Source organism: Mchenga conophoros, linkage group LG15, assembly GCF_057382185.1.
Source record: "Mchenga conophoros isolate Kocher_MC1m ecotype Shallow Benthic linkage group LG15, M_conophoros_male_GT1.1, whole genome shotgun sequence".
In the NCBI taxonomy this organism is placed as follows: Eukaryota; Metazoa; Chordata; class Actinopteri; order Cichliformes; family Cichlidae; genus Mchenga; species Mchenga conophoros.
Genome location: NC_140540.1, coordinates 13,895,313 through 13,922,923, shown reverse-complemented (window position 1 = coordinate 13,922,923; position 27,611 = coordinate 13,895,313). Strand labels below are relative to the sequence as shown.

General features: G+C 40.6%; 1 protein-coding gene across 3 annotated transcripts; it reads right to left on the bottom strand.

The window, feature by feature from the left end:
• Positions 1-54: 54 nt before the first annotated feature.
• LOC146558021 (uncharacterized) lies at positions 55-27,611 on the bottom strand. 3 transcript variants are annotated; one of them, XM_085245890.1, is made up of 23 exons: positions 24,200-24,361; positions 23,966-24,037; positions 22,329-23,686; positions 18,302-21,818; positions 17,847-18,026; positions 16,283-16,321; positions 15,363-15,481; positions 14,131-14,287; positions 13,749-13,888; positions 12,263-12,389; positions 10,828-10,863; positions 10,185-10,336; positions 9,874-9,994; positions 8,335-8,480; positions 6,986-7,112; positions 5,443-5,472; positions 5,201-5,313; positions 4,544-4,676; positions 3,501-3,640; positions 2,299-2,422; positions 1,930-2,088; positions 1,482-1,644; positions 55-777 (listed from the first exon to the last, which is right to left on the bottom strand). In XM_085245890.1, the coding sequence occupies exons 2-23, from the start codon at positions 24,011-24,013 to the stop codon at positions 689-691; spliced, it is 7,218 nt and encodes a 2,405-aa protein (XP_085102016.1). In that variant the 5' UTR covers positions 24,014-24,037; positions 24,200-24,361; the 3' UTR covers positions 55-688. The 3 variants fall into 3 exon arrangements, with proteins under 3 accessions (XP_085102016.1, XP_085102017.1, XP_085102018.1); XM_085245891.1 differs by lacking the exons at positions 23,966-24,037; positions 24,200-24,361 and adding an exon at positions 27,431-27,611; XM_085245892.1 differs by lacking the exon at positions 24,200-24,361 and having other exon boundaries at positions 18,434-21,818; positions 23,966-24,048.

Genomic DNA, 27,611 nt, shown 5'->3' with positions numbered 1-27,611 from the left:
ATTAAAAAAAATCCAAAAAAAAGTTTTAACACTGTTTTAAGTTAATAAAAATAAGGCAAAAACAGATTTGTTCAATGGAGATACAGCTCAAAAAGTTTGGGGTCACCTAGAAAATGTCTTGTTTTTGAATGTACAACAATATTAATTTGTTTTGTTCTGGTAAAACATTTACTTGATCAGATACCTTGTAAATAACAATGGAACGTGGAATCATAAATCAAACAAAGGATTTTTTATGGAATATCTGCATATGTGTAGGCTAATGTACAGTCAGGCTAAAAGGCCAGTTTTTGTCTCAAGATAGCCAAAAATCACCGTACACTAAACAAGTCAAACTTTCCTTTTCTTTCAGCAGAAAGGAATCCTTAATTGCATCTTAAAACATTTGCAATCATTTAAATATTTTTTTCTTTCAAAAGCAGGACTTTTCAAATTGACCCCAAACTGACAAACGATGTAAGAATAACATGTTAAATATTTCAATTCCTGAATGAACTGTTTGTACGTTTGTTACGTAGCAATACATTCTACCAAAATCCTTAATTTCTCTCCAAGTTGACCTCTTCATCTGCCTTCTCATGGTTCCCCTGCAGCAAAATGTTGAGAACCTCCAGCGGCGTACCTCGTTTGTGAGCACTGTGTGTCACTGCATTAGTGTGTCAGGGATCCAGTTCAGCAGACTTTGTTTTCATATAATCTCCACATCCCACCTTTGTTGTAGTTTACTTGCATCAGGTGTGTTCAGAATCACTTGGTTTTTGTCATAAAGATGACCACCTGAAAGAAACAGATGTTTTTATTAAGTGGATTTTGTATACATATTTTAGCATCATTCTGGTGCCTGGAAAGAGATTGTGTTGCGTAATATTGTTTATTTAAGATGGATTAAAAGTAGAATTAAAAATGTTTTGCATATATTTAATTTCACATACAATAATGATAACTCCTACAATAGTGTTCAGTACGCCTATTGCAGGGAAAAATTCAGTCCACAAGGGGTCACTAATTGACAATGATGCAAACAAAGTGACTAGACATAAATCCCCAGTTTTATACTGGGAATATCTAACCACAGGTTTCAAGATCCTTTTTATTGCCTTATGCACAGAAGTTGCATCTTTACTATCTCTTAAATGTGTATGGGAACATAGAATACTCAGTTTAAGAGCTTTAAGTGCTCAAATTAAGTAGGAAGGCACAATGTAAGTTCATTTGCCATTTAATAATAATTGTAGCATTTGCTCCGTAGTCCATATACAGGCAGCTTGTTGGATTTGACAACTTTCATAAGACTAGCCATGAAACCTGAATATTTAATGCATAGAAATCAAACTGAAACTTAAGTATTATGTAACTCTGACATTTGAATTCTCTGTGGGAAGCTTGTCACAGATGGTGCTTGTAGTACAAACAAGTCTTTATATACAAATCATCTATCGGAACAATTTTACTGTTGGTGTTGTAACACTGGTGAGGCTTACCTTTGACTTCCAGGACTAGATCAGGGTTGAGAACATAGCGAATGAAGCCCTCAGGAGTGATGCTCCAGAGGTGGATTTGGTCATCTGGGTCTGGAGTGAGACCCACACGGCTTCCTGCAATTGTCACACTACCACTGGGACTTAGGCAGCACTCCTCCAAGAGCTGGAAACAGAGAGAGGAGTCAGTTAGAGATATTCAAATTACCAGCTGCTAACAGGTAGAATGGTGAAAGATTCATAGATCATATAATATATGATCAGATATAGTGCAGAAAACACCTCTGTTTGACCTGTGGTCACTTTTCTTTAACTCTTTAACATTGTTTTGATTCTCATCTGAGATTTGACCTTAGGATCTAAGATCTTGATCTTGGTCTAAGGGCTGCTATTCATCAAGCTTTCCCTGACCTTTCTTTATCGTTTCGTTGCGTAATGAAGGTACTGTTACCTTGCAGTGTAGGCGTCCATTCTGGTAGAACCAAATCTGCTCCAAACCATCCGCTTCTTCTGTTTCTTGTATCCGTAGCAGTTTGACATCATCTAAATCCCCGGTCACTGACATCATTAGCCCCGTCTGTCTGTTCCTTAAACGGAAGTGCACTTGCTTCTGCTCGGAAAACACATACAAATAGTTGGCGCTTCTTCTCAAAACAGGATTCACAGCAAGGGAATTTCAAATCAACTCGACCATGCTCTTAACTATCACAACTAACAGTCAATCAATCAATGCACATGTGTGGTATCTAAAAGTGCAGCTATGAGCATTACCACCATTGTGGTGCAGTAATCTAATACTTTGCATAGCTTCATTGTATACCTGTAAAAGAGGGCGGAGCGATCCAATTTTCTGCCAGTTGCTGTGTTTCCGCCAGTCGAGCACCTCTCCAGGCTTTAGCAAAATCTGAGCACCCCGATAGTTGATTCCCTCGTATAGCACCCACCTGATTTTTTAAGACGAGACAAAAACATAATCAAGTCTCAGATATTCAACAGCAGAAATGAAAACAACACTTCCTTATCAGCTTTTATCGCTGTCTGGGGACTGACAGTCAGTCACCATGAGTGAAAATTTGGCTTGAAAATGCCAGTCCTTGTTTTAATATATTTCAATATCCTCCTTCCTCGTGTGATAGGATATTACAGGATGCTCAAGAGAGCACAGAGACAGGCAGACATAAACAAACGTGATTTTTCTATACCTGTTTTCTTTTTCTTTTCTTTTAATAGCACAAACTAGAAACCAAGCCTTCGATGCTGGTAGGTCATTGTTTTATCTTAAGAAATAGCTGAATTCTGAATCCTGGCTTCCATTCAATGCCTAGCAAAAGATAATAACCCTGCTGAGTTTTATAACAGTCCAATTTTGCTTTGAGGTTAGATGTTGCTTTTCACTCGTTGCTTTATGGCTCATCTCTTCTGCAGCAAGAATGTGCCAGTCCAGAGGCAGCTCTGCCTTACTGCGAGCCCTTTATTTCCTCAGTGTTGGCTCACACCTACAGTCTAAATCTTGCACATCAGCAGCAGGTTTCCACCATCGATCCATCTGTCAGTACTGCCATTCTGCAATATTAGATGTGCTGACCCTGCACTGCATTCAATATTTCTGAATCTGCAAAATGCCATGTTATAGTCTATATGGTACGCCCAAACGAATTCTTTAACTACAGAGGAATCTTTAAAAAATCATCTTAGTTATACCAACAGACATCAAATAAGTACAGGTTGCACAAATAACTATGGAAATGGCACCAGAAAGTTCTGGAAATGTTTTGACATGTTGACTAAAGAGATAATAGCAACTGAATTTGAAATGAAACCAAAAGGGATTAAGAGGTGGCACTGCTGAGTAACAACAGGCCACTGTTGTGTGAGTGAAAAGTAAAGAATTTTATTTAGTGTCACGTGTCGCTTAGCGTTAAAGAAACATTTGGGAGTAGAGCAGAATGAACCTGTTAAACACAAACCACAGGGTATCCTTAGTAACGGCTGGATAACCAAACAGGTCTGAAAAGCACTCACATGCCTCCTTCCACCAGCACAGACTGGACTCTGCCACATCCTCCGGCCAGCTGGAGGTTGACTGATCCGTCCTTTAGGACCACCCTCTTCCCACGCAGACCACATCGCTCAAAAAGAGTGATGGATGGAAGTGAGAATTCCTGCCAAGAGTGAGAGAAAGGACAAGTGCATTAACAAGCGCTGAAAGCTCCAGGTCATACAGGTTGACATTAAGGTTATTTTGAAGTTACCCTGGAAACAGGCCACACTCACACCTTTGTGCTCCCTGGCATTTTCACTCCCTGTTTACTGTAAAAGACAGACTGCCTTCTAAATGGACACTAATGTCATGGGTCAACGCATTTAATACTGGATGGTGATGATGTAGATGATAAGGAAAGAAATAAGCAGAAATGTGTGAATTTTTACCTTCTGATACAAAATCACCATTATTGACAGTTATATTTTTTTTTATTTTAACACTTAACAGTTTTGGGATGATTCATCCATTGTTTTTTGACAAGATGTCAAAAAAGTATTAGTTTTATAAATTTGGAAAAAATCAAAGAATTGAACAGCATTTGGGATAAAAAAAACAAACAAACCATATGCCACATGACAGACATGTGTACTTCCCACATCTGCTCAGGTCCGAGTCATTTATCATTAAAGGGTGAAGCCAAAACTCCAAAAGGATGTCCAAGTGGTGTCCAACTTTAGTGCAACTGTGCAGATTACAGGCACTATTCATGCACCCTTCAGACAGACTCTCAACTAGCTTGAAAAACTACAATAGCAATGGATATTTGTCTGTGATGCCTTCAGCTGTCAATTACAAATTAGTTTTTGTAGCTTTGCAAGACCTAAATACTGATGAGAGCTAATTTAATGCTTAATCTCCTCCTTAAAGAGTGTTTCAGTTCAAAAATATATTTAATTCTAGAAAACTTAATGTCTACTCCCAGGGTTTAATGACCAAAAATAACATGTTTCAGTTTTAGGCTGGCAATCTGTAAACGGGGAGTGAGTGTTAATTTGTTAGAAGAATTAAATTATAGACTTACAAAGCCAATAGTCTGTAGTGACAGGATGGAGGAGCTTGTACTGACACAGCCCATTGATCTCAGATCTGGGTAGTTTCCCACTTCTAACACATACATCCTGCAAGTGAAGTCTTGGCCCTCAAAAGCCATCCAGCTGCAAGAATACATAAATGCAATTACACAAATATACTGACACACACACAAGAAGAACAAAAGCACAAAAAATGTGCCCGTGTTCTGCACTGAATACGATAGATGATCATTGTGTAAACCTACCTGCACTAAAAAGATTTTCAATTTTAATACTATTCAAGCTTGAAGGTGAACAAGAGCTTTTTACTGAGCTACTGAATTCTTACTTATTAATGGGCCAAAGCAAAATAGTATATTAATATTAATGATGCATTTTATAATATGTAATGCAGGCAGTGTATCACTAGCTACTGCCATATGGCATTTTTTTCTGTTTAGAAAGTGTAACAGTGACAGCCTGAAGCAGACTCTAAATCACAGAAATTGCTTTTTAATGTGACCAATATGCAGTTACAATTGTAGCAGATCACCTTGGCACATCTATCTCTAAAATCTGCTATTGAAAGGCTGTTGTTTTTAGTGCCAGAGATTCACCTTACAGCCCCGCAGTGTGACAGTTTCTTCACAATGTACAGTATTACTCACCTGCCAGCTAGAACCTTGCAGGAGGCCACAGAGAAACCATCCTGCAGGGAGGTCACATTGTCCTCCAGAGTGAGGACAGAGCCCTTAAAACCTGGATCAGAGAAAAGCTGCACCTGAGGCACACACAGCAAGAAAACAAGACTGAGTCATCCACTCTGAGCTCCTCACCTCCTCGTCACATAATAATTGCAATAACGCTTCAAGATTAGATGTGCTTTCTTTCTTCCTTTTTAAATGCCTACCTTAAATTTGGATGTGTTCTCAAAATCATCCTGAAATGAAAATGAAAAAAAAAAAAAGATTATTGAGACTGATTCACACTGAACCACAAAAGAGAGTGGCGCTGATAGGAAAGGAGAGATGCAACATTGTGGGTGGTATTGCTTTAACTTGTGTGTGTGTGTGTGTGATATGCCCTCCCTCCACTCCGTTTTCCTGGTTTTACCTTTCCTCATGTCTCATTGTCTGTGTTTTTTGTTTTTCTTTAATCTCTGTGTAGTCTGTGTGTGTGTCTGCCTGGGCATTGCACTCCATTCCTGCCCCTTTAATCAACTCACCTCATCCACTAATCAAGCTCCTGTAGCATTCTGTGGCTCGCTTTGGATCGTTCATTCCCTTATGTGAGTCTAACACTACTCCCACTTCTGATTTAGTTTGTTACTCATGTTATGTGACCCTTTGAAGCAACTCTTTGTTTCCGTGTGCATCCTCATCAGCCAGCCTGGCTCTTGCTCACATTGCCTCCAGCAGCCTGGCTTGCTTGTCCTGCTCTCATAACAGGCAGCACGCAGCAGCCAACAAATCCATCTAACAGAGAAACTCGACCGATTCTTTGCACAGTTTGACAAATAATAATCAAATCAAACTCCAGCCGGTCACAAACCGATAGCAGACTGAAAGGCATTCACAAGGTGCAGCAGACACTCTTCAACTCTTCTGCATTAAAAAAAAAAGCTGGGTCCAATGATGTGCAGGGCTGTCCTGTCAGAGGTATTGACACACATTTTGAACCTCCCTTAAAACCACCATCGGGCCTATTCCCAGAAAAATTTACTGTAACTCGTTTGTACAACCACTAGTCAGTTGATCTAACCTCTGTCATCTCAAAAGCCTTTGAAGGATTGATACTCACATCAAAGACTCCATCCTTTTTACATTTAAACTCCACAGAAATTGTTTACACAAATATCTGAGACAGACCATCTTAACTTTAAAGCCAAATAATTAATTTTTAATGACTCGCCTACTCTAATTGGGACCGATCATTACAGCATTTTACCGAGTCTTGTCTTGTATATGCCTCTTTGTCATCATCCAGTTTGTAACCAAAGCAACTTCACGATGAGTCACTTTTGTGATCTAAGATATTTTTGCTTTCAATCTAATGACAAGAATTTTCCTCTCTCATGCTGGATAAGTAATTTTATTCACATTTCTGCTCTGCTTCATGCTCCCAGAGCTAATCCACTGTAAAGCCTGGTATCTGTCGCGTGTTATCCCTGACATTCATTTTCCTATTTTAAGGATTCCACCTTAAATTTTGATTGTAAAAGTTGCTGGTTACAAGCAGCGAAACCACATGGTGAGTCACACTAGTACCTCAAGAGGAAGTGAAAATTCACCAGCAGTTGTGCAACTATTCATCGTGCAAAGCTGATGGAGCTAATCGTGCAGGTCAAGCAAACACACTGGCTGCTGCATTGATTAAATGTAAAATATCACAGTCGCCAGACCATCTGTCTAATAACCAGACAATGTTTCCACCCTGTGAGTCACCACTCTTACCAGCATGACAGGCATTGTTGAGCCAACTCTGTGCTGCAGTGCCCCCCAGTCCTCTGGGCTTCCATACAGGCCTTTTTCCAGGACATAAGGCTCGCCACAAAAGCCTGGCTCTTCAAACACAACCCAGCTGAGAACAAAAACAAAAGAGGAGCACCCTTTACTTTTGACATGACATTCTTTTTTCATTTTCATTTCATTTTAATTGGTAAAGAAACAGAGTGTTTGATGGGCCATGGCTGAAACCCACAAGAATTCAGGCACAGTTGTGCTCGTTCAGCAACAACTTGCGGTCAAAATCCAATACCGTCCCGCATGATAGCATCTCAGCAGCTACTCTGTTGAAAAATGTGGCATGTCACGAGTGGCTGTGGGAGTGGGTGTTGCATTTGCAGAACTGTGTGTGTCCTAACGTGCAAGACTGAAAAACTGACAGTTGTCTCCCAGCAAAACAAACGGAACGCAAATGAGCCAATCAAACAGCAGAAGAACATGGGCGAGGCCGCGCAGTCTAATAACAGACTAGCAGCGCAGCAAGAATAACCTTTCAATGTCATGAGAGTCTTTTCTCATAAAGAAGGACGTTATGTTCCACTCCACATTATTAACCATTTTCTTCCTCTCCCTTGGGTAGAAGCAATCAGGAAAGCATGCTCTGCGCTTCATTATTCTCGTTTGCTTCCTGTTTGTTTACTTCTGCATTTTTTTTCTAGCTGATCATACCATAAAGAGAGGTTGAAAGGCAAGCAGTGATGGAACACTGCCACTACTCATTCCTACAGCATGTGGTTAAAAAAAAAAAAGATGGTGATAAAAATACCTCAAGGGAATAAAGAATTTCCAAATATAAACAGAATTCCTTGTTGACTAAGTTTAAAGATCTGAGTCTGCCTCCTCCACACTCTCCAAGAAGTCACAGAGTTGTTTCCCACTGCAAAAAGTCTGAGATAGTCCTAAGGTCTGGAACATATGCACGGCAGACTAACCATTAGTGAACGAGGTAATCTGTCTCGACCTGTCAGCAAAGGTGTGGCAGTCATGCAGCCACGCTCCTGAGAAGCAACGAAGGGTAATAAACCACACAAGACTTCACAGGAACTGTAGCCTCAACTAATCATCAAGCTGGCGGGAAGAAAAGCATCTAAAAACATGTAGAGTAGTCTAAGTCGTTCTCCATCAAGGTAGGTAATCAAGCAATATTTGTTAGAACCATACCCAAGCATTTCACCACAAGTCTTGCAGATTGAAGATGACTTGCAACAGCCGAAAATACGTTTTTTCTAAAATACCCCAAGCTTTTATTTACCCATAACGATCACAAAACAATAAACCATAATAAGCATGCTACTTACACACCACCGCCGACATCAATAGACTGCGTCTTCATGCCATAGCCCGTCTCATCCATGTTAATAACAGGCACTGAGAGGTCAATGTTCATCCCCAGCTCGCCAAAATCTCTGTCGCTGAACATCTTGAGGTGTGGAGACATGAAATCCTGTGACAAGAATAAAATCATTTTAGGAAAAGCTGCAGACAAACACAAAATCTTGGGTTGAAGATCAAAACAATAAATATGTATGTTAGGAATAAAGTCAATTTACTCTAGGGAGTTATTTTTAAACTGTTATACATTTTTCCAGTCACACCAATTGCAAAGAATATGATTACACAACAGCTTATAGGTTTCTGATGTACTTGCACACCCTGTCCAAAAAATGAAGACAGTATCAGCTTAGGCACGACACGAAATGTAGCTCAGCTGCAATCCTGGCATATCAGCATACCATCTTACATCAGCTGACGTCTCAGGTGATATCCTGATATACATCCAAATAGTAAATCTCATATAGGGTTCTCTATTTAACTTGCATGCACAATTGCACAGCTGCTTTGCAACCCACCTCTACCACTCCTTTTTCATGCTTCTATCTGATTTAAATAGTATCTTATCTGTTATGACTGATGTCTGCTCTGTTCTTTATGGGAGGTCTCACTGCCTCTATCTTCCCACTTATATACAGGGAGGGGAGGGGAGGTCTCAGAACAGAGAAAGACCAAAAAAATACATTACTGACGACAGAAAACACAATTATCCTTCGATTAAAGTGGTCCTGACTGAAAAGCTGTTTCTAGACAAAAAGCACCATAATGAAAGCGCCCTTGAGCAAAAACTGCTTTGGGGTAAGATTAATATATTATATGCAAGATGTTGATTTGTTTATAGAATCTGGGGCTTCCAAAAACTGTTTATGCCTTCGAGTTGCTATTAACAATTTGTATATAACAATTTTCTGCAGACTTTATACGGTTTTTTTGTACATCCAAAAGTCAGCCATGCCCACTGGGGATACAGTGGAATGTATTTCTTTGCAACAGCTTCTTAAAACAAAAAGTTGTTTTTGCTTTCTTTCTGTTTAAAACAATTCCCCAACAAAGACTTGGAAAATTGGCATTTTGTCTACCATTTAATAAATATGTCTCCCTGCTTGCTAATGCTCCAGACTCTTCATAGTCAGTGTTTATGTGGAAGTTTTTGGTCTCAATAGTTTTTATTATATTATATTTTTACATTAGCTTGCAGTCTAAAGAAGAAGAACAAGGTACTGAGCCCTGAATCGACCCCGACGAATCCACTGATGTGTGCATGACAGAGCTAAGCTTTGTCAGAATGGGTGAATGCAGGTTATAGTGTGAAGCACCTTGAATGGTCTTAAAGCCTACAAAAGCGTGCTATTTTTATTTTTCGACAATCAGCTGCAATCTGAATTGTAACCTTCATCAACTCAGAGTGGTTATGCAAAATTCAAGCATCAGTTGGCGGTTGCTATTAATCACACACTGGTATATGCTAAACTCCTTGCTAGTTTTTTAGTGTTTGCAGTACTCACAGACAGTATCGGTCGCAATGACAGAAGTTCTGAGCCGCCCCAGTCACTGCACTCCAGGTACTCTCCTTCCTCCAGGATGTGCTGCTGACCCTCGAACCCAGACTCACTGTAGCCCACCCAGCTGATGCAAGAACCAAAATGCAGCAAAGTCCCTGATTAGAGCTAAACTGGTAGCTCCTGATCAAATTATTATATTATAATCATATTACATCAAAATCACTATCTTAGTCTAGAATAAACTTTGCTCCAGAGTAAGAGTGCCATTTAACTCCATCCTGTACAAGCAAAGGGACATGCAGAAGAAGACTCACAATCCTCCAATGATCTTCAAAGAGCTCACGGACTTCAGTTTCATTGTGTCCAGGTCTGCAGGAACATCTCCTTCACTCTCGCAAAAGCTGAAAATTTCACCGTCAACTTCCATACAGGAGCCTTCAAAGCCGGGCTTCTCATATAGAACAGCCTGCATCAAAGAACAGACAGCTTACATGAACACACAGGTTATATTTTATTTCACTTCATTGTATTTCCAAGGAACTACAAACTACATATTAAAAGTCCTATTTGAATGGCACAGTATTAAGACTGTGTGCATCTCAGTGGTTTTTACGTTGTCCAATTGCTGAATGACGCGTTCACCCTAAAAATAATCTGTTTATCTGATTCTCACATTGTTAGCTGTGGAAATTCTCGCTCTTAAAATAAACTGTGGTTAGTGTACTGGAACTTCCGTTACTTTTTGTGGTCTTAAATGAAATAAGCCTACAAGTCAAAAACATTTGGGTACTTGGGCAATGCCTGAAGGCCTTTCATAAACATGCTTTTCCTATATACTCAACACAGATATTACAGTTTGCGGTTAGATTATTTTATAATTTCCAGAATTTAACATTAAATAGCTTTTTCCTTTCTTTTTCTTCTTTTTGAGATCAAACAAAACAGAACTGCGCATACCTTGACTTCACTGGAATTCTCCACTTTGAAACCACCCTGGAACAGAGAAGTCATCATCATTAACAATGCTCTTCTCTAATTATATGCACACAATAGAACACCTGCCAGCAATTACACACATTCATAGTTCAACTAATTTTCTCAAAAATGTTCATAATTCCCTTGGCCTGGTAGATGGAAGGTTGAGCTGAGCTATTGTCTCTGTGGGTAATAACAGTAAACACTGCCTTTGGACATAGAGTGACCCTTCACAATGCGGAAAAGGCAGAAATCGGAATGCCAGCTTTTGGAAATTATTACTGAACACAACATGAAGCTGTGGCTTAAGGGGATGTCAGCAATTTGCATAATTTCAGTTACATTTAATTTAAAGTAAAACTTCTGAACTACTTAAGAATTTGACCTTATGATTGCACTTGGTGAAAAATCAGGCTCATTAATTTATCTGAGGGGTGGGATGTTTGTAACAAATGGCACATCAGTCCAATATGTGTCTGTATCTCCCATAAAGCATAAATCTCAACCTAAGTGAATTACCAGAGGAACAGTGTCAGGAAAATCAAGTCAGAACATTGCTGGCAGTCACCCTGTCTCACATAGTCTTAGAAAAAAACCTGAACAGAACAGAAATAGAAAGAGAGAGTCTTCTTTAGAAGCTTTGCCACTATTGGAAATGCTGTTTGGTGTTGTGCAGGTGAGGGTGCTGCATAATAGAACTTGCAGGAGGCAGGACACGTCACACACAGTAGCTCGCTGTCAATTCTCTAGATAATTAATTAGCTTCACTATTCTTACATGGGCAAAACTTAACATCCTGACTGTAGCGTATCTGCAAAAACATATGCTACACTCATGACTCATCCTCTGGGAACTATAAATGTCTATGCCATGTTCTCAGCAGGTACTTTCCACAGTAGAAGGATATGTATTTTGATTTGAGACAAGTTTTATGTGAGCTGTCCTTCCTGACACAATCCCATTTATCTGCACTGGGACCAGCACGTGACCTCCTTAAGATTGCCTTTGTGTCTCCTCCCAGAATCGTCAAGGGTCAAATGTGTTAATGCGTGCACCACAGAGCCAGTCTATATCACATTTTAAGTCCATTTACAAAAGCTTTGATGTAAATTTTATCTGCAGGAAGGACACCATAACAAACTCTGGAGATCAGCAGCACTGCTAACATTATAGACTCTAGGATCCTTAAATACGTGTAACAAATTTTATAGCAATTGGCCTCATGGATGCAGAGATTTTACTAAAAAAAACAAAATCTGTATGCTTCATCCTTTAGGGATCACAAATGACTGTTCCAAAGCTTTTGGTTGTGTATCCAGTAGTTATTTTATGCCTGGGACACATTGAGGGAATGATCAAAAGAGATCATTTGTCATTTTAAAATGCATTAGATGTTATACATTACAGTAATACAAACCATTTTAAGTGGTCTGAGAGATCCCACGAAGGGTGACGGGAAACCCCAGGTCTCAGGAAAAGGGTACACTCCTGTTTCCAGGACAGACACCATGCCCTCAAACCCTGGATCACTGAAAAGCAGCCACCTGAAGAAAGGAGGAATTCATGTTATTTCATCATCAAAAACCTTTATTCATATTATGCATAACAACAAAACTGTTGGTTGTTTTAAAACTAATGTAAGTGATGACCTTAAATACTTCCATAAAAGAGCTGTAAAAAAATCATTGTCATAAAAATAACAAACTTTCTGTTCCTTTTTTTTCCTCAACACATAAATAAGCAGCAGCTTTTTCAGCTGTGGTATCGGCAGAAGTGACTTATGCTTTTTCCTCAGTACATTAAGCATTGTCAGTTCAAGGCGGCGCTTTATTTGGGTTTAATTCTATATCTACCTCTGCTATGAGCCAAAGAACTAGAGCTAGGAACAAAGGCTATTTGTTTAAGAGCAAAATATCTGGGGAATGGCATGCTTCAATTCAAATCACTTTTCTTCACTATTCATATTTATAGCCCGGGCAGCCTTTGTGAGAACAATGCTCCCAACTTTGGTATTTTAAACCATGGTGTGGCACAGCACAATGCCTCATACCAACAACCAGATGTGAGTCTCTGTCAGGAAAAATACACCCAGCTCATTCAGTCAGGACTAAAAAAAAAGTGATTACCAAGAATTTATGTCAACCTTAACTTGCTAAATCCACAGAGTCTATCTGTTCAGTGAAGTCAACCGGGATTACTGCACGCAAAACACAACGCTACATCTGCTGATCAGCTGCCTTCACTTGTCACAGACAGACAGGAGAAGCTACAGTGGCAGAATTTGCAATTATGTGTCGAGATGAGCTGGCATCTGACAGCAATTAGTTTTGTTTTTGCTGCTGACAAATGCTGAAAAAAATCCTGTGCATTAAGTATTGTAGGTAAGTCAACAATACTCGCTTTACAGGAAAAGCTCTAACTAACAGCATTCATTCCCTTCTGCTGTAGGGCACAAAATGTACTGAATAGCTACACCTATAACCAAGAAAAACATTCTTGTGCTATTTGCCGAATTCTCTCCACACTTTTGTCTGTTTCTCACTTTCTGTCAATTGCTCCTCCTCTACTCCTCTGCTTCCCATGTGTCCCAACTCCCACTCTCCCTCATTTCTAACATGCAACAGCAGGACAGACATTCCTCGGCGGGCAAATGAATGAGAGTTAAACCGAAGCCCAATATAGGCACAGCGGAATGTAGTAATGATTATTATCACAGTTATTTCTCAGAGCAAAACACAGAGAAGATCTTATTAAAGAGACAGCTCTGATTTGAGCGCAGCAGGTAAGAGCTCATCAAAAGGAAAAAAAACAACATCACTGAGAAGGACTGAGATTGTCTCATTTTCTAAAAGGTGCATTTCTTGTATCTTTATGGACTACATGCATAAAACAACAATACTTACACCCCAGAGTGCACTTGAATGGAAGCTGTACTCAGTGGGATGCCGAATGAGCCAGTTTCTATTGTGTCGTCGTGGTATGGTGTTACTCTGCCGTGGCCTTCGGGTTCAGTAAACAGATCAATATGGGGGATGCTGTAATCCTACAGAGGGGGTGGGGAGGAAGAAAAGCCATTATCAGCAGTGGTCCACACAAGATCTTCAATAATTCCTCCCAATAAATCCAAGGAAGATCTTAACTAGCTGACTTTTATTCTTTTCTGCTCTGGAGTCTGGATTGAATATCAATAAAACAATGCAGTCTGTTAGCTACATTTCAGATCCAATGTGAGGTGAAGATAATGTCGGTACTGAAGACCATGCAAGGCGGAGTTAGTGTACGCACCCTGACAGCAAGTCGAATAGAGCCGATCACCATTGGCGGGCTGTTGTGCGGTTCTGTCCCCACTTGAGGTTCTGCCCAATCGTTTGCCAATTCCATGTTCGCCTCCTCCAAGGCGATGGTGCGGCCCTGAAAGTCAGGCTTCTCATACAGCATCCAGCTAGTTATGAAAACATAATCATCATAATCACAATCAGATAGCTAATGATCAAGGTTAACAACTGTGGATTACATCACTAATTCGACAATTTTGGAAATACACCTATTTGGTTGCTCGTTGAAAGCTACATGAGTGAATCAATATCGTTCTCCTGCTATTTTAAGAATACACCTTAGCACAGCTGGCTCTAACAGCTCCTCTTTAGCTCACTAATTAACACATTGCTTCTTCCCCGATTTCATTGCAAAGTGGAAGAACAACACATCTTTGCAGAAAGTCTGGCAGCCACGCTGTGAATGAGATGAAATCTGTGTTTTTAAAAGGACAAGGCAAGAGCTTGTTACAGTAGTCCTTGCTGCTGGAACAGAGGGCGCTGTACTTTTTAAGTCTTGCTATTTGTTGAATATGATAAAATGCTAATTTAGTGTATCTTGATGTAGCCGCTGAAGGTCAGATCTGAACACATTTCTAATTTGAATTTTTCCTTTATCATTTTAGCACCAGAATCAAGCTGTGCTTTTCTTCCCCAGCACAAAAAATTTGATTTTTTTTTTCAACGTATGTAAGTGTCAGCATTTTCAGAAAGTGCATTTAAATGTCATTCTTTTTTTTTAGACAGCATCATTCCAAACATCTACCTTGAATATCAAAAACAGTATCTGACCACTGCAAAGAAGTATAAAGAACTACAAAGCTAAGAAGTGCAAGCCAGAGGATGCACCTGCACACACACAAGCACATGGCTGGTGTTTGGCACATTCCTGCAAATGGTATTACACACTTCCAGTAATCCACAGGTGCCTGGACCACGTCAAGAAAAGCAGGAATGGTAAGGGTAAAAAAGGGACTGATAGCAAAGAAAATATGAATGTAAAGCATGCAGGGTTCTAAATAAATAATAAATAAGTTCGATTATCAAGTAAGACTCTCTCAGTGCTCATGCTTCATTAAATTAGCTTGGTGTAGAGCCTCAACAAGAGATTTTGGCATCTCAAGACCACATGACACCAATTAAAGCTATACGGGGCATTTTCTTTCCATCATCTGACATTTTGGCTGAATATTTGTTACTTACCACCCTCTAACAACCTTCACAGATATGAAAGGCGAGAGCTGCAGAGATGTAGCATCTGGCATATCCCTGTAAATCTCATATGCCTGGCCACTGAACTGAGGTTTTTCAAACAGCACCACCTGCATAGAGAAAAGAAGGACAGTGTCAAAAAAATAAAAAAGTAAAAAACATCAACACATCAACCATGAAGAGAAATAATGGCTTAATATTATAATGCATTACTTGCTAAATCTATTACATTAAGCAGGATTCAGTGAGTGCAAGGACATCCCATTTTACTCTCTCCTTTTCATGCTACAGTAGAAGCAAAAAAACTTACAGGTATATAATTACTTCAACTACCAGGACACCATAATTTTAATAAAAAACATGAATTTGAACGTTTTTGTTTTTAAAGCCAAACAGAAGCTTGATAGTTATGAATAATGAAGGAGTAAACCACAGTTGTGGAAAAAGCAGCTTCTCTAGAAACCTCTTTGTTATGTTTTGTTTGTTAATAAGCCTGCTTAAAATTCTAAATCTTTACATATATTCTCTTCTGTTTGTTTTGGTTAATCCCAGTCGTCATAGTTCAAGCCCCTCCAAAGGCAACACAGGAGGTAAACCGAATTAATGAACACCTAATATGTAGGAAAGCAACTACAAATGTTGAGTGCCCCGGGAATTCCTCGTTCCTTGTAACAACTACTAATGAAGTTCTGCAGTAATGAAAAACCACAGGATCTGCACTACGTTGGCAGAACTGAATTCTGTGATTGCACCCAGCTGAGCAATTGCACAAGACTTTTTTTTTTACTCTGTTTACCCACGAGAACACCATATGAAAAGCAGATGTTTTCACAGAACAGAGACTTGTCTGTTCAGATTCCTCTCTCCCATCTTGTTTCTATTTCATGATGGTAAAGTTGTGCCTACTGTACCTTTCCAGGGCGTTTGTGAAATCCCTTCACAGTTCTTATCTGGAATGCAGAAACACATAGTTAAGATCAAAGTAAACATCTCGACAATACAAAAGAAATTGATATGAATTAGTTTGTGAAGAAGCTGTGCCTATGACCTTTCAGTTTTACTCCCAGGGACATAGTGGGCATGTGGAGAAGACATTCCTCTCATTTCATATCTAAGCACCCAAAACCAGAGACCAGCCAAAACCAGAGTGCAATCAGCGTAAGCTCGTGATGTTGATTGCACAAAACGGCAGTAAAATTAAACTAAAAAACAAAAAATCAACAGCAACTAGAAACATCAAGTCCAGACTTTTGATTATAACTGATTTATAATTTACATATTTCACGCTGTTTTGTCGCACTCCCTCTCGAGGTTCATGCTCGGAAACGTGTTATATCTATGTATCATTAAATATCTGAGCCTTCTCTTATATACTCAGTATTGAGAACTGTCAATTGAATCTAATAAACACTTTAAATACTGTAATATACCAGCTTGGGCTTTGTAAAAACAAGCTTTTACCATTTACAGAGAACAGAAATCGTCATACAAATTCCCTTCAGCTCAATTCAGCTTTATTTATGCAGCCATTGGCCACTTTGTTAGATACACCTATTCAACTGGAAATATATAGTCAGTCACATGACAGCAACTAATTGCATGTATACATGTAGACATGGTGAAGACAAACCAATAAAGTTCAAACCGAGCATTAGAATGGAGAAGAAAGATGATTTAGGTGACTATAAATGTGGCATGGAAAGACGACACCAGGTCTGATGAGTCTCAATTTCTGCTGCAACATTCAGATGGAAGGGTTTGAATTCAGTGTAAACAAAATGAAAGCACTGATCCATCCTGCCTTATATCAACACTTCAGGCTGCTGGTGCTGTAATGGTGAGGGAGATATTTTCTTGACACACTTTGGCCCCATCAGCACCAAACGAGCTTCATTTAAATGCCAATGTATTGCTGTGTATTGCTGCTGACCATGTCTATCCCTTTATGACCAAAGTGTACATCCAGTAGAGTACATGTACAGTTGACAAATCTGCAGCAACTGTGTGATGCTATCATGTCAACATGGACCGAAATCTCAGAATGTTTCTAGCACCTTCCTAAATGTGAGATTTACATCAATTCTGAAGGCAACATGGTGTTTAACCAGGTACTAACAATGTGTACCTAATAAAGTGGCCGGTTACTTCTGAGCAGATTAACTTTTACATGGACTCCACTGGAGCAAATTCCAGACACAGTGTTACTGAGAATAAGAAAGCTTCCCTACTTGTGATGACCAAAAAAAAAGAAAAGAAAATGTAATTTTTTCCATGAAAACCATATGTGGTGTAGCTCCGAAAATAGAAATAGCATCCAACTCTCTTACCAGCACAGCAAGCTTTCTTGTATCTGGCTTGTCAGAAAGTAAGAGCTGATACTTATGTGCTTCAAAGCAATCCACAACTTTAATTTATGACAATAAACCTTTTATTCATCCTTCAATAAAATGTTTGTAATGAATGCAGAACACTTACATTACTTCTAAGTACTCCCTGCGGCTGAGCCGGAGGCTGCTTTCGTTCGGGGAGGGTTGGTTGTTTTGTTGGAGGAACAACAGGAAAGCATGGAGCAGCAGTGTCAGGAAGCACCGGACCTGGCTTTGCAACGCTGTCTGCTTCATCTCCAGCAACAGGAGTGGCCATTTTCTTAATTAACTGGTGTGTAAAAAGAAAACGATGGAGTAAGGATAAATGTTTTTAATGTGTTTGCTTATGAAATATGCTGTGGCAACGTCTACTGTGGTTTATTTACTAAAGTGCCATTTCCATGTCTCTCCTGTCAGTCGACAGGAAAGCAGAGTTCTGTGCTTTAGCTAAATAGCTTTGCTATGCTTCAACTCTGCTGAGCTTGCTAGTTACATTGTGTCTCTGTGCTAAAAGGACAACTACACTGACACTCACAACTTTTAGTTACATGCAGAAAAACTAACCTCTGGTTTGACTTGATCCTGTCCTTGTATGCTCTGTACTGGCTTTACTTGATCTCTTGGGAGGTACTTCTCTAAATAGTCAGGCAGTTTGATGTCGTTAAAAGAAGGAAGTGGAGGACCTGAGTCACTAACCACAGCCTCTGCAGCACGGGTTTCCTCTTCACTCTGCTTGGCTAGAGTGTCTTTGATTGAAGCTGTGGCTGACGGGCTTGGTGTGGGTGGCTGGGACGAAGGTGGAGGGCTCAGCTCGGAGGCTGCAGTAGGCGATACGTTTCCTGAGCCAGTGCCCTCTGACTCGGCTTGAACTCCATTTCTCTTTCCTCTGTAAAGGGAGGTGAGACTACTCAGAACGCAGCTCCCCGCCAAGCGAGACTTCACCTTGATTTGATCATCTTTCTGTTCCTTCACGTCCTCCTCTTCCTTGACAGGGGTTTTGTCCCTGAGGCGAGAGTGTGTGTCTAGGCTATTAAGCAGCATGCTCTTGTCTGCAAAGCTAACCCTGGCAGGCTTCAGGACAGATTTTGTATTTGTGTTTGAGTTCTTGGAAAAAAGGGTCAGTGATGTGTTTATGGAAAACTCAGGCTTTTTTCTCAAGCCAAATGTAAACTCCTCTGGGTCAAAAGTCTTCTCAAAGCGGTCCTCCTTAATGGCTGGCATTGCAAATGGGGGCTGAGGTGGTCGGAGGTTGTTGTGCTTCCGTGGTGGGAGGGAAAATGGGGCACAAAGTTTCTTGATTTTCTCAACAAAATCATGATCATCTAGCTCGCCAGGAGTGTCCAGAAGATTGCTCTCACTTCCAGAAGAAGTCAGCTTTTGCTCCTGGACTTTATGTTTCCATTTGGGGAAGTCCACATCCAGCCAGCTAGAGGGGGCATCTTGCTGTTTCGAGGAGTCATCTGTGCCTAGACCCTGTGGCAATTGGAACTTCTTCATGGATGAATGCTGTATTGAGCCTGGGATCAGCCTGTTAGACTCTGGGGAAGTGGGTGCTTTTGAAGACCGTCTCAGATTGTTATCAACAGGCTCCTTTTTAACTGGCTTGACTTCTAAATGTGTGGAAATGTCACGATTGATATGAGATGAAACTTCATTCACTGGCAAATGCAATCCCATCACAGCTGAATTCTCAGTCACATTCACTGCGTGGCTTGCAGCAGTGCTATCAGGGCGGCTCTTTGTTATGTATTCAGCATCCCTGAGTGGTGTAATATCGCTGCCATTCTCTATATTTTTTGATTCATCAGACAGTGTGTGGCTGGAGGCTGGTTTTGTCATATCTCCAGAGGTACTGACTTCTGAGGTCACTGATTTGACAGTTGAGCTTTTTTCCTGATCTTCCTGCCCACCTCTCTCTGTGTTTGCAGATTTGCAAACAGAAGTAGAAGAAGGCTCTTCCACATATGATTCTTTGTTTTGCCCATGTGTCATGTCAGTGAGTGAAAATAGAGTGTCATTAGAGACTTTTGCCTTCACTTCCTCACTGGCCGTAGCTGCTTTGGTAATAGGATTTGTGCTGGAGAACTCTGAATCATTAGCTCCATGTGTACATGAGTCATCCCGTGAATTCTCTGCTTTTTCCACAGATGCAGAATTAGGCTGTGCAATCACCACTGGCTCTCCTTCTGTTCTGGGGCTTTCTGCAGAATGAGTCTGCAACTCAGAAGGCCCATTTATAAGCGTCTCTACCTTCCCAAGCTCTTTATCACTCTTGGCGCCACTCACAGCCTCATTAGCCTGGGTGATGGTACAAACAGCAGCTTTTTCTGAAGGTGCAGTCACCGACTGACTGAGATGTTGTGTTTGAGCAGGGAGATCTGATGAGCCGCTGCTCTTTTCTGACTGAAAAGCTGGTTCTGGTTCTTTAGTTTCTGGTCTTATTATGTCTTTAACCAGTTGTGTCTCCTCATTTTTTTCAGGATTTTTTCTTTCATCATCCCTTGCACCACTTTCCTCTTCCCCTGTGATCGCCTGCACACTGTGTGAAACCTTGGGCTTTGCGGCACTTTCATCTAGAGGCAGGCGCTGCTGTGGTTTTTCTTTAACTTTCTCCTCAGTCTGATTTGTTTTCTCACTCACCACCTTCTCTAATCTCACCACATCTGCAGGTTCAGCTTGAGTTATTAGTTCTGTGTCCTTGTTTTGAGGTTGCTGTGTTTCTTTTTTACTAGGCTTCTTCCTTTTTTCTTTATCTTTTGACTCAAGTTGCACTGAAAATTCTTTATCTAATTTGGGAAGTTTAACAGGTGACTCCTCCTCCGCTGCAGAAGGCTTCTCAATAGTTGGTTCAACCAAAGGTGATTGGGGGGAAACTAAAGGTTCTGTGACTTCCACAGAAGCCTTTTTTCTTTCCATTTTAAATGTCAGACTTTGTCTCTCTGCTTCTTCCTCTTTTTGGGGTAAATCAATGGAGTCCTTGTTAGCGGGCACCTTTGTTGTGCTGCTACAAGCAGCAGTATCAGGTTCATCTTTGCTGACAGATGGTTGAGGTAATCCTGCTGGTGTGTTTACTGACTGGTGAATATTCACCTTTTTAAATGAAGCATCTAACTGCTTCTCCTGTTTATCGGATACCTCCACTTCCTTTTTAAATTCCTTCTGCTGACTATCGCTCAGTGGCTGTTCGTCAGATTTTCTTCTTTGAACTTGAGATGGCTCTTTTCCTGAAAGCTTTTTGGGAGAAGAGGCAGTCTCATTTATTTCATCACTCTTATCTGGCTTTGTAGCGGTGACCTTTGACTTACTTGCAGAGCACTCTGGTTTGTTTTGAATGCTTGGACTGATGGGACTGGTTGGGTCTCTATTTTTCCGTCTTTTAGAGCGGGAGCCTGTTCTGCTAGGGCCTTTGGGAGATGGGCTACTGTTATTGGTCACTTCTTTGGAATCGCCTAGTTCTTCAGCTGGAGGATCTGTTTCAGCGCTGTTGGGTTTCGTACCTTGATCTATTGCTTCTGAGACCACCGTTTCCTTTGTTTTCCAGTCTGTTTGTTGTACTGTGGGAATGGACGTGTGCTCCCCTAAAGGAGTCGTATCTCGTCCTTCTGGTTTTAGTGCTATCTTTGACACTGCTTTTGTCTGTATCAGCTCTTTTGTATCCAGTTTACCTTGACTGTCCAGTTCTGGAGACTTTGACGTAATGTCTGCCACAGACGAGGTGGATTTGTGAGACATTCCTTTCACGGCCGGTGTTTGAGGCTGCACAGGTTTATCCTCCGACACAGACGCGTCTGTTAATTTCTGCACTCGCTCCCTGATGGTCATCAGCTTTTCCATGACAGGTGGCTGTTCCGTGCTGTAGCGTTCAGCTGATCTTGACCTCTGATCAGACGCAAGAAAATCCACTTTCAACCGCTCGGTGGGTTGTCTATTTGGAGACACATCAGCACTCCTCGGGATTCTGAAGGGCTGCTTGTGGCCACCCGTAGGTTGTTGCTGCTGCTTCTCAAAAAGGCTGATTTTATCCGCAATCCTGGCAGTCGTTGGCTTACGCTCTTCATCAGCCTTCTTTGGGGTGTGTACTCTGTGCAAACAAGAGGTAAATATATCAAAGAACTTCTGAATTTAAAGTCATAATCCATTTATGACCCACCACACCTGCCATAGAGATTTCTATTTGTTAATCACTTAAGAGATAAGAATAACCTGATCCATTTTTCACGTCCTCTATATGTTATGAAATCAGTCCTTAGAGCACAGCACTGATCTTTGCATTATGAATCATGGCGTTGTTTCACTGTGGATACAGTGAAGCAATGCTGCTTTTCATCTAAAGCTGTAGCCTGCTCTTTTACCAAAGCTGGAGCTAGCATAAGTATCTGCTAATAAGGGGATATCGATGAGTTAAATATTCAGCCTTGACCCTCAAAAACAAACAAACAAAAGATAGCATTTTAAGTGAGGTTTACTTATTTAGTTACACTTACTTTACTTATTTTAGTGAGCGTTACTGAAAGACTGATAGATGCATGTGGTGATTAGCCAGTGTTCTATCTATGTAAATCAAACACTTTCACTCCTAAATTCAACTTACCTGCCGTCATTCTCTGTTTTGGGTGTATCCTTTTCGTCACCTTTGGTATTCTTTAATGCTGCATTCCAATCCTTGTTATCTTCAGCTGGACTTTTCTTTGGATTCAGACGAACATGTTTTGTAAAAAGCTTCACCTCACTCTGAGAAACCTTAATGCTCCTGCGTTTGGACTCTGGTGTCTCTGTCTTCCTTTCTACTCTATAAAAATCGTCATCGCCCTCCATGTCTGCACCTTCATCCGCCACACAGTTCAAGTCTTGGAGGTTGTCCAACTGCTTGACCGTGGCGGGGCAGGAAGTCTTTCTTTCCCCTCCTTCAGGTGAGGCCTGTGAGGTGGGGTTTTGCTCGGAGGAGGAGGAGTCTTTAGGTGCCTCACTTTTGCTCTTTAGACTACTCACTAAGTTATCTGACTTAGGGAATCCCTCTGAGGCAGGTTGTGCAGTTGGAGGGATTGTTTCCGCAGGAGCTTTCCCTCCATCGCTCTGAGAGTTTTTCCTTCTTCTTCTGGCTGAGTTTTTACGCCCCATGATGTCTTCTTCTATTTGTTCTTGATCTGGTTCAGGCTCTAACTGTGAGTCTTTGTGGGATTTTAGTGGCACTCCTACTAGTGTGCCGTAATAATCCTGTGCCCCAGCAGCAGGCCTCGCATGTGTTTCTTTGTTCTCTGCACTTGAGCTAATTGCTAAATGAAAACTTGGTGATGACTTTGCCTTAGGGAGGACTTGAAGGCTTTTTGTGAGTTTGGTGCGGACAACTTCCTGCCCAGCACAACTGTTCTCACCACACTGAATCACACTCGTTTCCTCCAGGTACACATGGAGCTTCTTGCCTGTCTGGGCCTGTGCTGTTCTCTGGGCCTGAGGCTGGGTGTGGGCCTGGTCAGAGTACCAAGCCACTCCCTGTTTAGTAGATGAATAGAGATGTGTCAGATGGCTGTCATTCCTTTCAGGATTCCCACTTGCTGAAGTACGTTTGTTGCTCTCCTCCCTGTCCTGTCCTGTTGTCTGCCTACTGCACTCCCAAAGCTCCTCCTTTTTTGGACCTCCTACTCCCGTCTCAGTGCTGCACACAACAGGGCCGTCTCTGTGGGCAGACTGCGTGGCGTTCTCCTCGTCACAAGGGAAAACGCCTCTGAAGAAATCCTGAAGATGGGGATTCTCCTCCTCTTGCTGCTGTTCTCCAGCCCAGGGTCTCACAGTCTCCTCACTTTCCACTTCTCCCTCTGACTTAAGAGTGTGATCGCCAGTTGAGGGGGCATTTTCAGTAGGAGTCTTCGGAGCCTTTCCCCTCCACGGAGAGAGCCAAGTGCCAATACGACCCAAGACTCCAGTACTTGGCTGGTCTTCGGGGCTCTCAGACTAAAGCAAAGCACAGAAATAACTCAAATAAATGTCAGCTTCAAAACGTAGCTGCAATTTGCAAACATGCATATTTCCGGTGAATATGCGCAGAATTTAGATAACATGACAGTAATACAAACTGTCTAAATGGACAAAGCAAAGGAGTGCAAGCTGGAGATCCGAAGAAAATATAAGTGAGGGTTTCCTGTTCATTGAGATTTATTTATTTTTTAGTACAGCCATGCATCTCTCAGCATAGCAAAGACATGCAAGGGTGCTTATAACCTGTAAGCTTACCGTAGAAAATACCATATCATTCAGACCCTTTATGTAGGCTGTGAACATGATTTTGGTTTAGAACAAAAACTCCTACAGAGCATAAAACACAAACAAAATCATTCCACCAGGACAAACAATAGCAGTGTGAAAGAGCAGAAAAAACATCACATGGATCAATCACTTTGACAGATCCATACATAACTCTCTAATTTGAACCAGACACTCTTGGCCGTCATTTCAAAATCGACTTACCCTGAACTTCACATGGAAGAAAAACTTTGATCTCGACTTCAAAATGTAAACCGCTGCTTAAAAATCTTCTCTAAGATGTTTGTCTAGCTGATAGAGAAGCTGCGTTTAGTCCCCGTTGCTTGCAGTAAAGCATCCACAACTGTAATAAGAGCGCGGCAGAGTGTGGCTTTGGAGATGTGCGTGATACTTTGAAGTTCCAGCCCCTCCATCAGAACGCGCGCAGCCCAGAGCTAAAAGCGATGCTTTCAAGTGCTGCTCGTACACATCTTCCAACATGCAAACATGAGCGGCCCGATGAAGCCGGTTTGTCAACAGCTGTTTTTTTCCCACGTCAGCAGCTCAACCACAGTTTCATTTTGCTGGTATTTAGTTTGGCTTAAGGCCAACTTATAGCATCAGATATACGTTGAAATGATTGGCTATATGACTGGCTGCTATTAGCAGTTTAAAGCTTTAACTAACACTTACTGGAATACCTTTAGTTATAATAGGCTTAGTAACTCCCTCCAAGTCAAACAAAATCAGTTTGTTTGTTTTAAATTAAACGTGTTATTTTTTCAACTTGTTAAGTTAAGAGAAGCGGTTTGTGGGGGCAAGAAATGCTAAAGATAGATATAATTAGCCATTCACTTCCCTTTATCCTTTTTTAGGGTCGCGGGGGACTGGAGCCTATCCCAGCTGTCTTAGGGCAAGAGGCAGGTCGCCCTGGACAGGTCGCCAGTCTGTCGTAGGGCTTACACATAGATACAGACAACCATTCGCACTCACATTCACAGAGTTTCCAAATAACCTATGCCCACTTACTGCATGTCTTTGGACTGTGGGAGGAATGCAAACTCCACACAGAAAGACCCTGACCTGCTGGCGAAATTGAACTCAGGACCTTATTGCTGTGAGGTAATAGTGCTAACCACTGTGCCACTGTGCTGCCAGATTTAATTAGCCTATCTTTTTTATTTCATAATGATCACTGGAACAAAAAATTATGTATTATTTACATGATTTCCCCAGTGTATATATAAAGCAGTCACGTCTTCTGTTGACGGCCTTCGCATAAGTTTGACTGTTTGCCTGTTATCGACCATCGGTGCCCATTTGGTGCCCATCGGTGATATAAGTTCGATGGTAGATAGGGGGCAGGGTTTAATAAGAATATTTTCTTCTTCCTGCTCCTTTTCACACATGGTTGTTGTGTTTTGTTGACAGAAGATGTGGTTGTTTTGTTTGATTTGTAGTACCAAGTGTGAAATAAATAAAAATGAAATGAAATGAAATGAAATGTCATGACTCATATTTCACATATTTGTAATATCACCGTAAATGCTTAGGAAAAAATCGCAGCATAGTGAACAGTTTTTATCCCAGAGCCATCTCTTAACTTGACTTATCTCATCCTTGAACTCGACATACTTTCACCCAAACGTTAAGCAAAACAAATTTTGGAACTTGTGGCATAAATGTGCTGAATATTTCTAAGGGTAAAACTTAAAAAGCAATATTTTAAGTAGTTATTCAATGAATGTTGCTTTTAATTCCATTATGTATATTGTTGCACAGGAATAAAATGACATTACTTATAATACTTGGAGTTTTTGAAAATACTTTTTTAAAATCATTTCCTAGTTGACTACTCTCTGTTTTTTTATGCTTTTTTTTTGTCCTGTGATGGTCATAAGTTTATATTTTTCTAATTTCTTCTTGACTTTTTGCACTTTCAGGAACAGTTGTTACACTGTAACAACTCATCAGCTGATAAAAAAAACCCATTCACTCATTTGTTTATTCAGGCACTCCTTTGCTGTCCAAGTTCAGGATAGGATAGGAAATACGCAGTAGCCATGTGTCTCATTGTTTAACATGTACTGATCTAAAGAAGCAGAAGAAAAAAAAGAGCAATTGTCTCATCTATTGATGCAGTGTATCAGTGTCTCAGTATACATTTTACTGTGGGCTATTTGTTGCTGTTCTAAAGAAACAATGCAGTACATCCACAAGTTTGCTGCACTGCCGCAGGAGAATGAAAAATAAGTATACGCACTCATTCCATTCACTGAATGAGCTTATTTCCACTGAAAGAACTCAACATGAAGAACACTGAAATAAAATTACAAAACACCATAACATATAAGCACTAAGTAGCAAGTATGTATAGGATACCTAAATGGTGACAATGCACAAGAAAGAAAGAAATCTCATTATGTAATATAAGAGAGGCTTGTTGATAAATGAGTGTAGATTGCTTTGTGATTTTACAAAATTTACAAAATTTTAGTGAGGTTAAAATGTCATATTTCAAAGAGCAAAAGCAGTAAATTGATAATCTGGATGAGTGTTTCCTTTCCAAACTCTTACACCTAGACCAAAATTAGATCTGTTATATTTCAAATAGGTTATATTTGACAGATATGAGCATTTCAGACTGAAATTAGATTTGTTTTGAGGAAGTGATAGCTGTTCTGTAATCATTAATTAGCTGATGTGTGTGCAGTTCAACATTCCGACATTTTTCTTAACAACTGAATGCAGCACGAGGCCTTGCCCAAACAAAGTTTTTCAGCGGAAATGACGCACCGCTCATGTGGGTTTCAGAGTCTGCTGAAAGTCGTTTTTTCTTTTTTCCCCAAATTTCTCTTCTTTTATTTGGCGAGAAGTTCAAGTCATTCTTTCCATGCTGCTCAGTCGGGGAACTTAACCATTAAACCACTCCTGTCTGGGTAACTCAGGATTGTTTTGATTTTTTAAAAATAATAATAATAATGAAGCAGAGCAACTAGAAGCCACGTTGTAGCATGATGAATTTTAAAGAAAGCTCGATTTTCTCTACTTCTAATGCTCATACATAATCCACCCTGCCCGGGGGGACTGGCCGCGAATCACTGGTTTAAACACTGCACATGGGATTAATTTATGCGTTCACATTTAATGTCCCATTTTGTTTTTACTATAGTATTATCATAACGGGTATACCCCTTACAATGGTGGTCAGACAAACACGAAAAGTAAAGCATCAACCGTCACCACGCTATCATTAAACCACCTTAAACGTTGTTTTCACTACTTTTAATTACCATAACGAAGTCTACCAGAACTACAGTTCATAAGATTAAAGCAAATGTGGCCTAGAGGCTTTAGAGTGTTACTTAAACTTTCAAACCGTCTCTACTGAAAAGCCCACAAACCGCAACTTAATTTCTTTACAAGCACGCCGCCACAGACAGAGCGAGATCTTACCATGATTACAGTGCTTCTCGTGGCTCTATGGGGAACAAACCGGTCAAAGGTAGCCCCCTGGAATAGCCCTCATAAATGAAGTCTTTCAGCGTGCTGTGCCGCTTCTCTCAGGTAACTCTAACCTCCTCAGACATGCCACTCTGCAGCGGACTAACTAATAAATATTCAGTGCAAGCTTAAC

Excerpts from the sequence above, each read along its gene's own strand:
- LOC146558021 (XM_085245890.1), bottom strand. The coding sequence starts at position 24,013 with ATGTTCACAGCCTACATAAAGGGTCTGAATGATATGGTATTTTCTACG. Across the intron at positions 18,027-18,301 it reads AGGATCAAGTCAAACCAGAG|TTAATTAAGAAAATGGCCAC; the intron begins GTTAGTTTTTCT and ends TTTACACACCAG. Across the intron at positions 15,482-16,282 it reads TTCACAAACGCCCTGGAAAG|GTGGTGCTGTTTGAAAAACC; the intron begins GTACAGTAGGCA and ends TTCTCTATGCAG.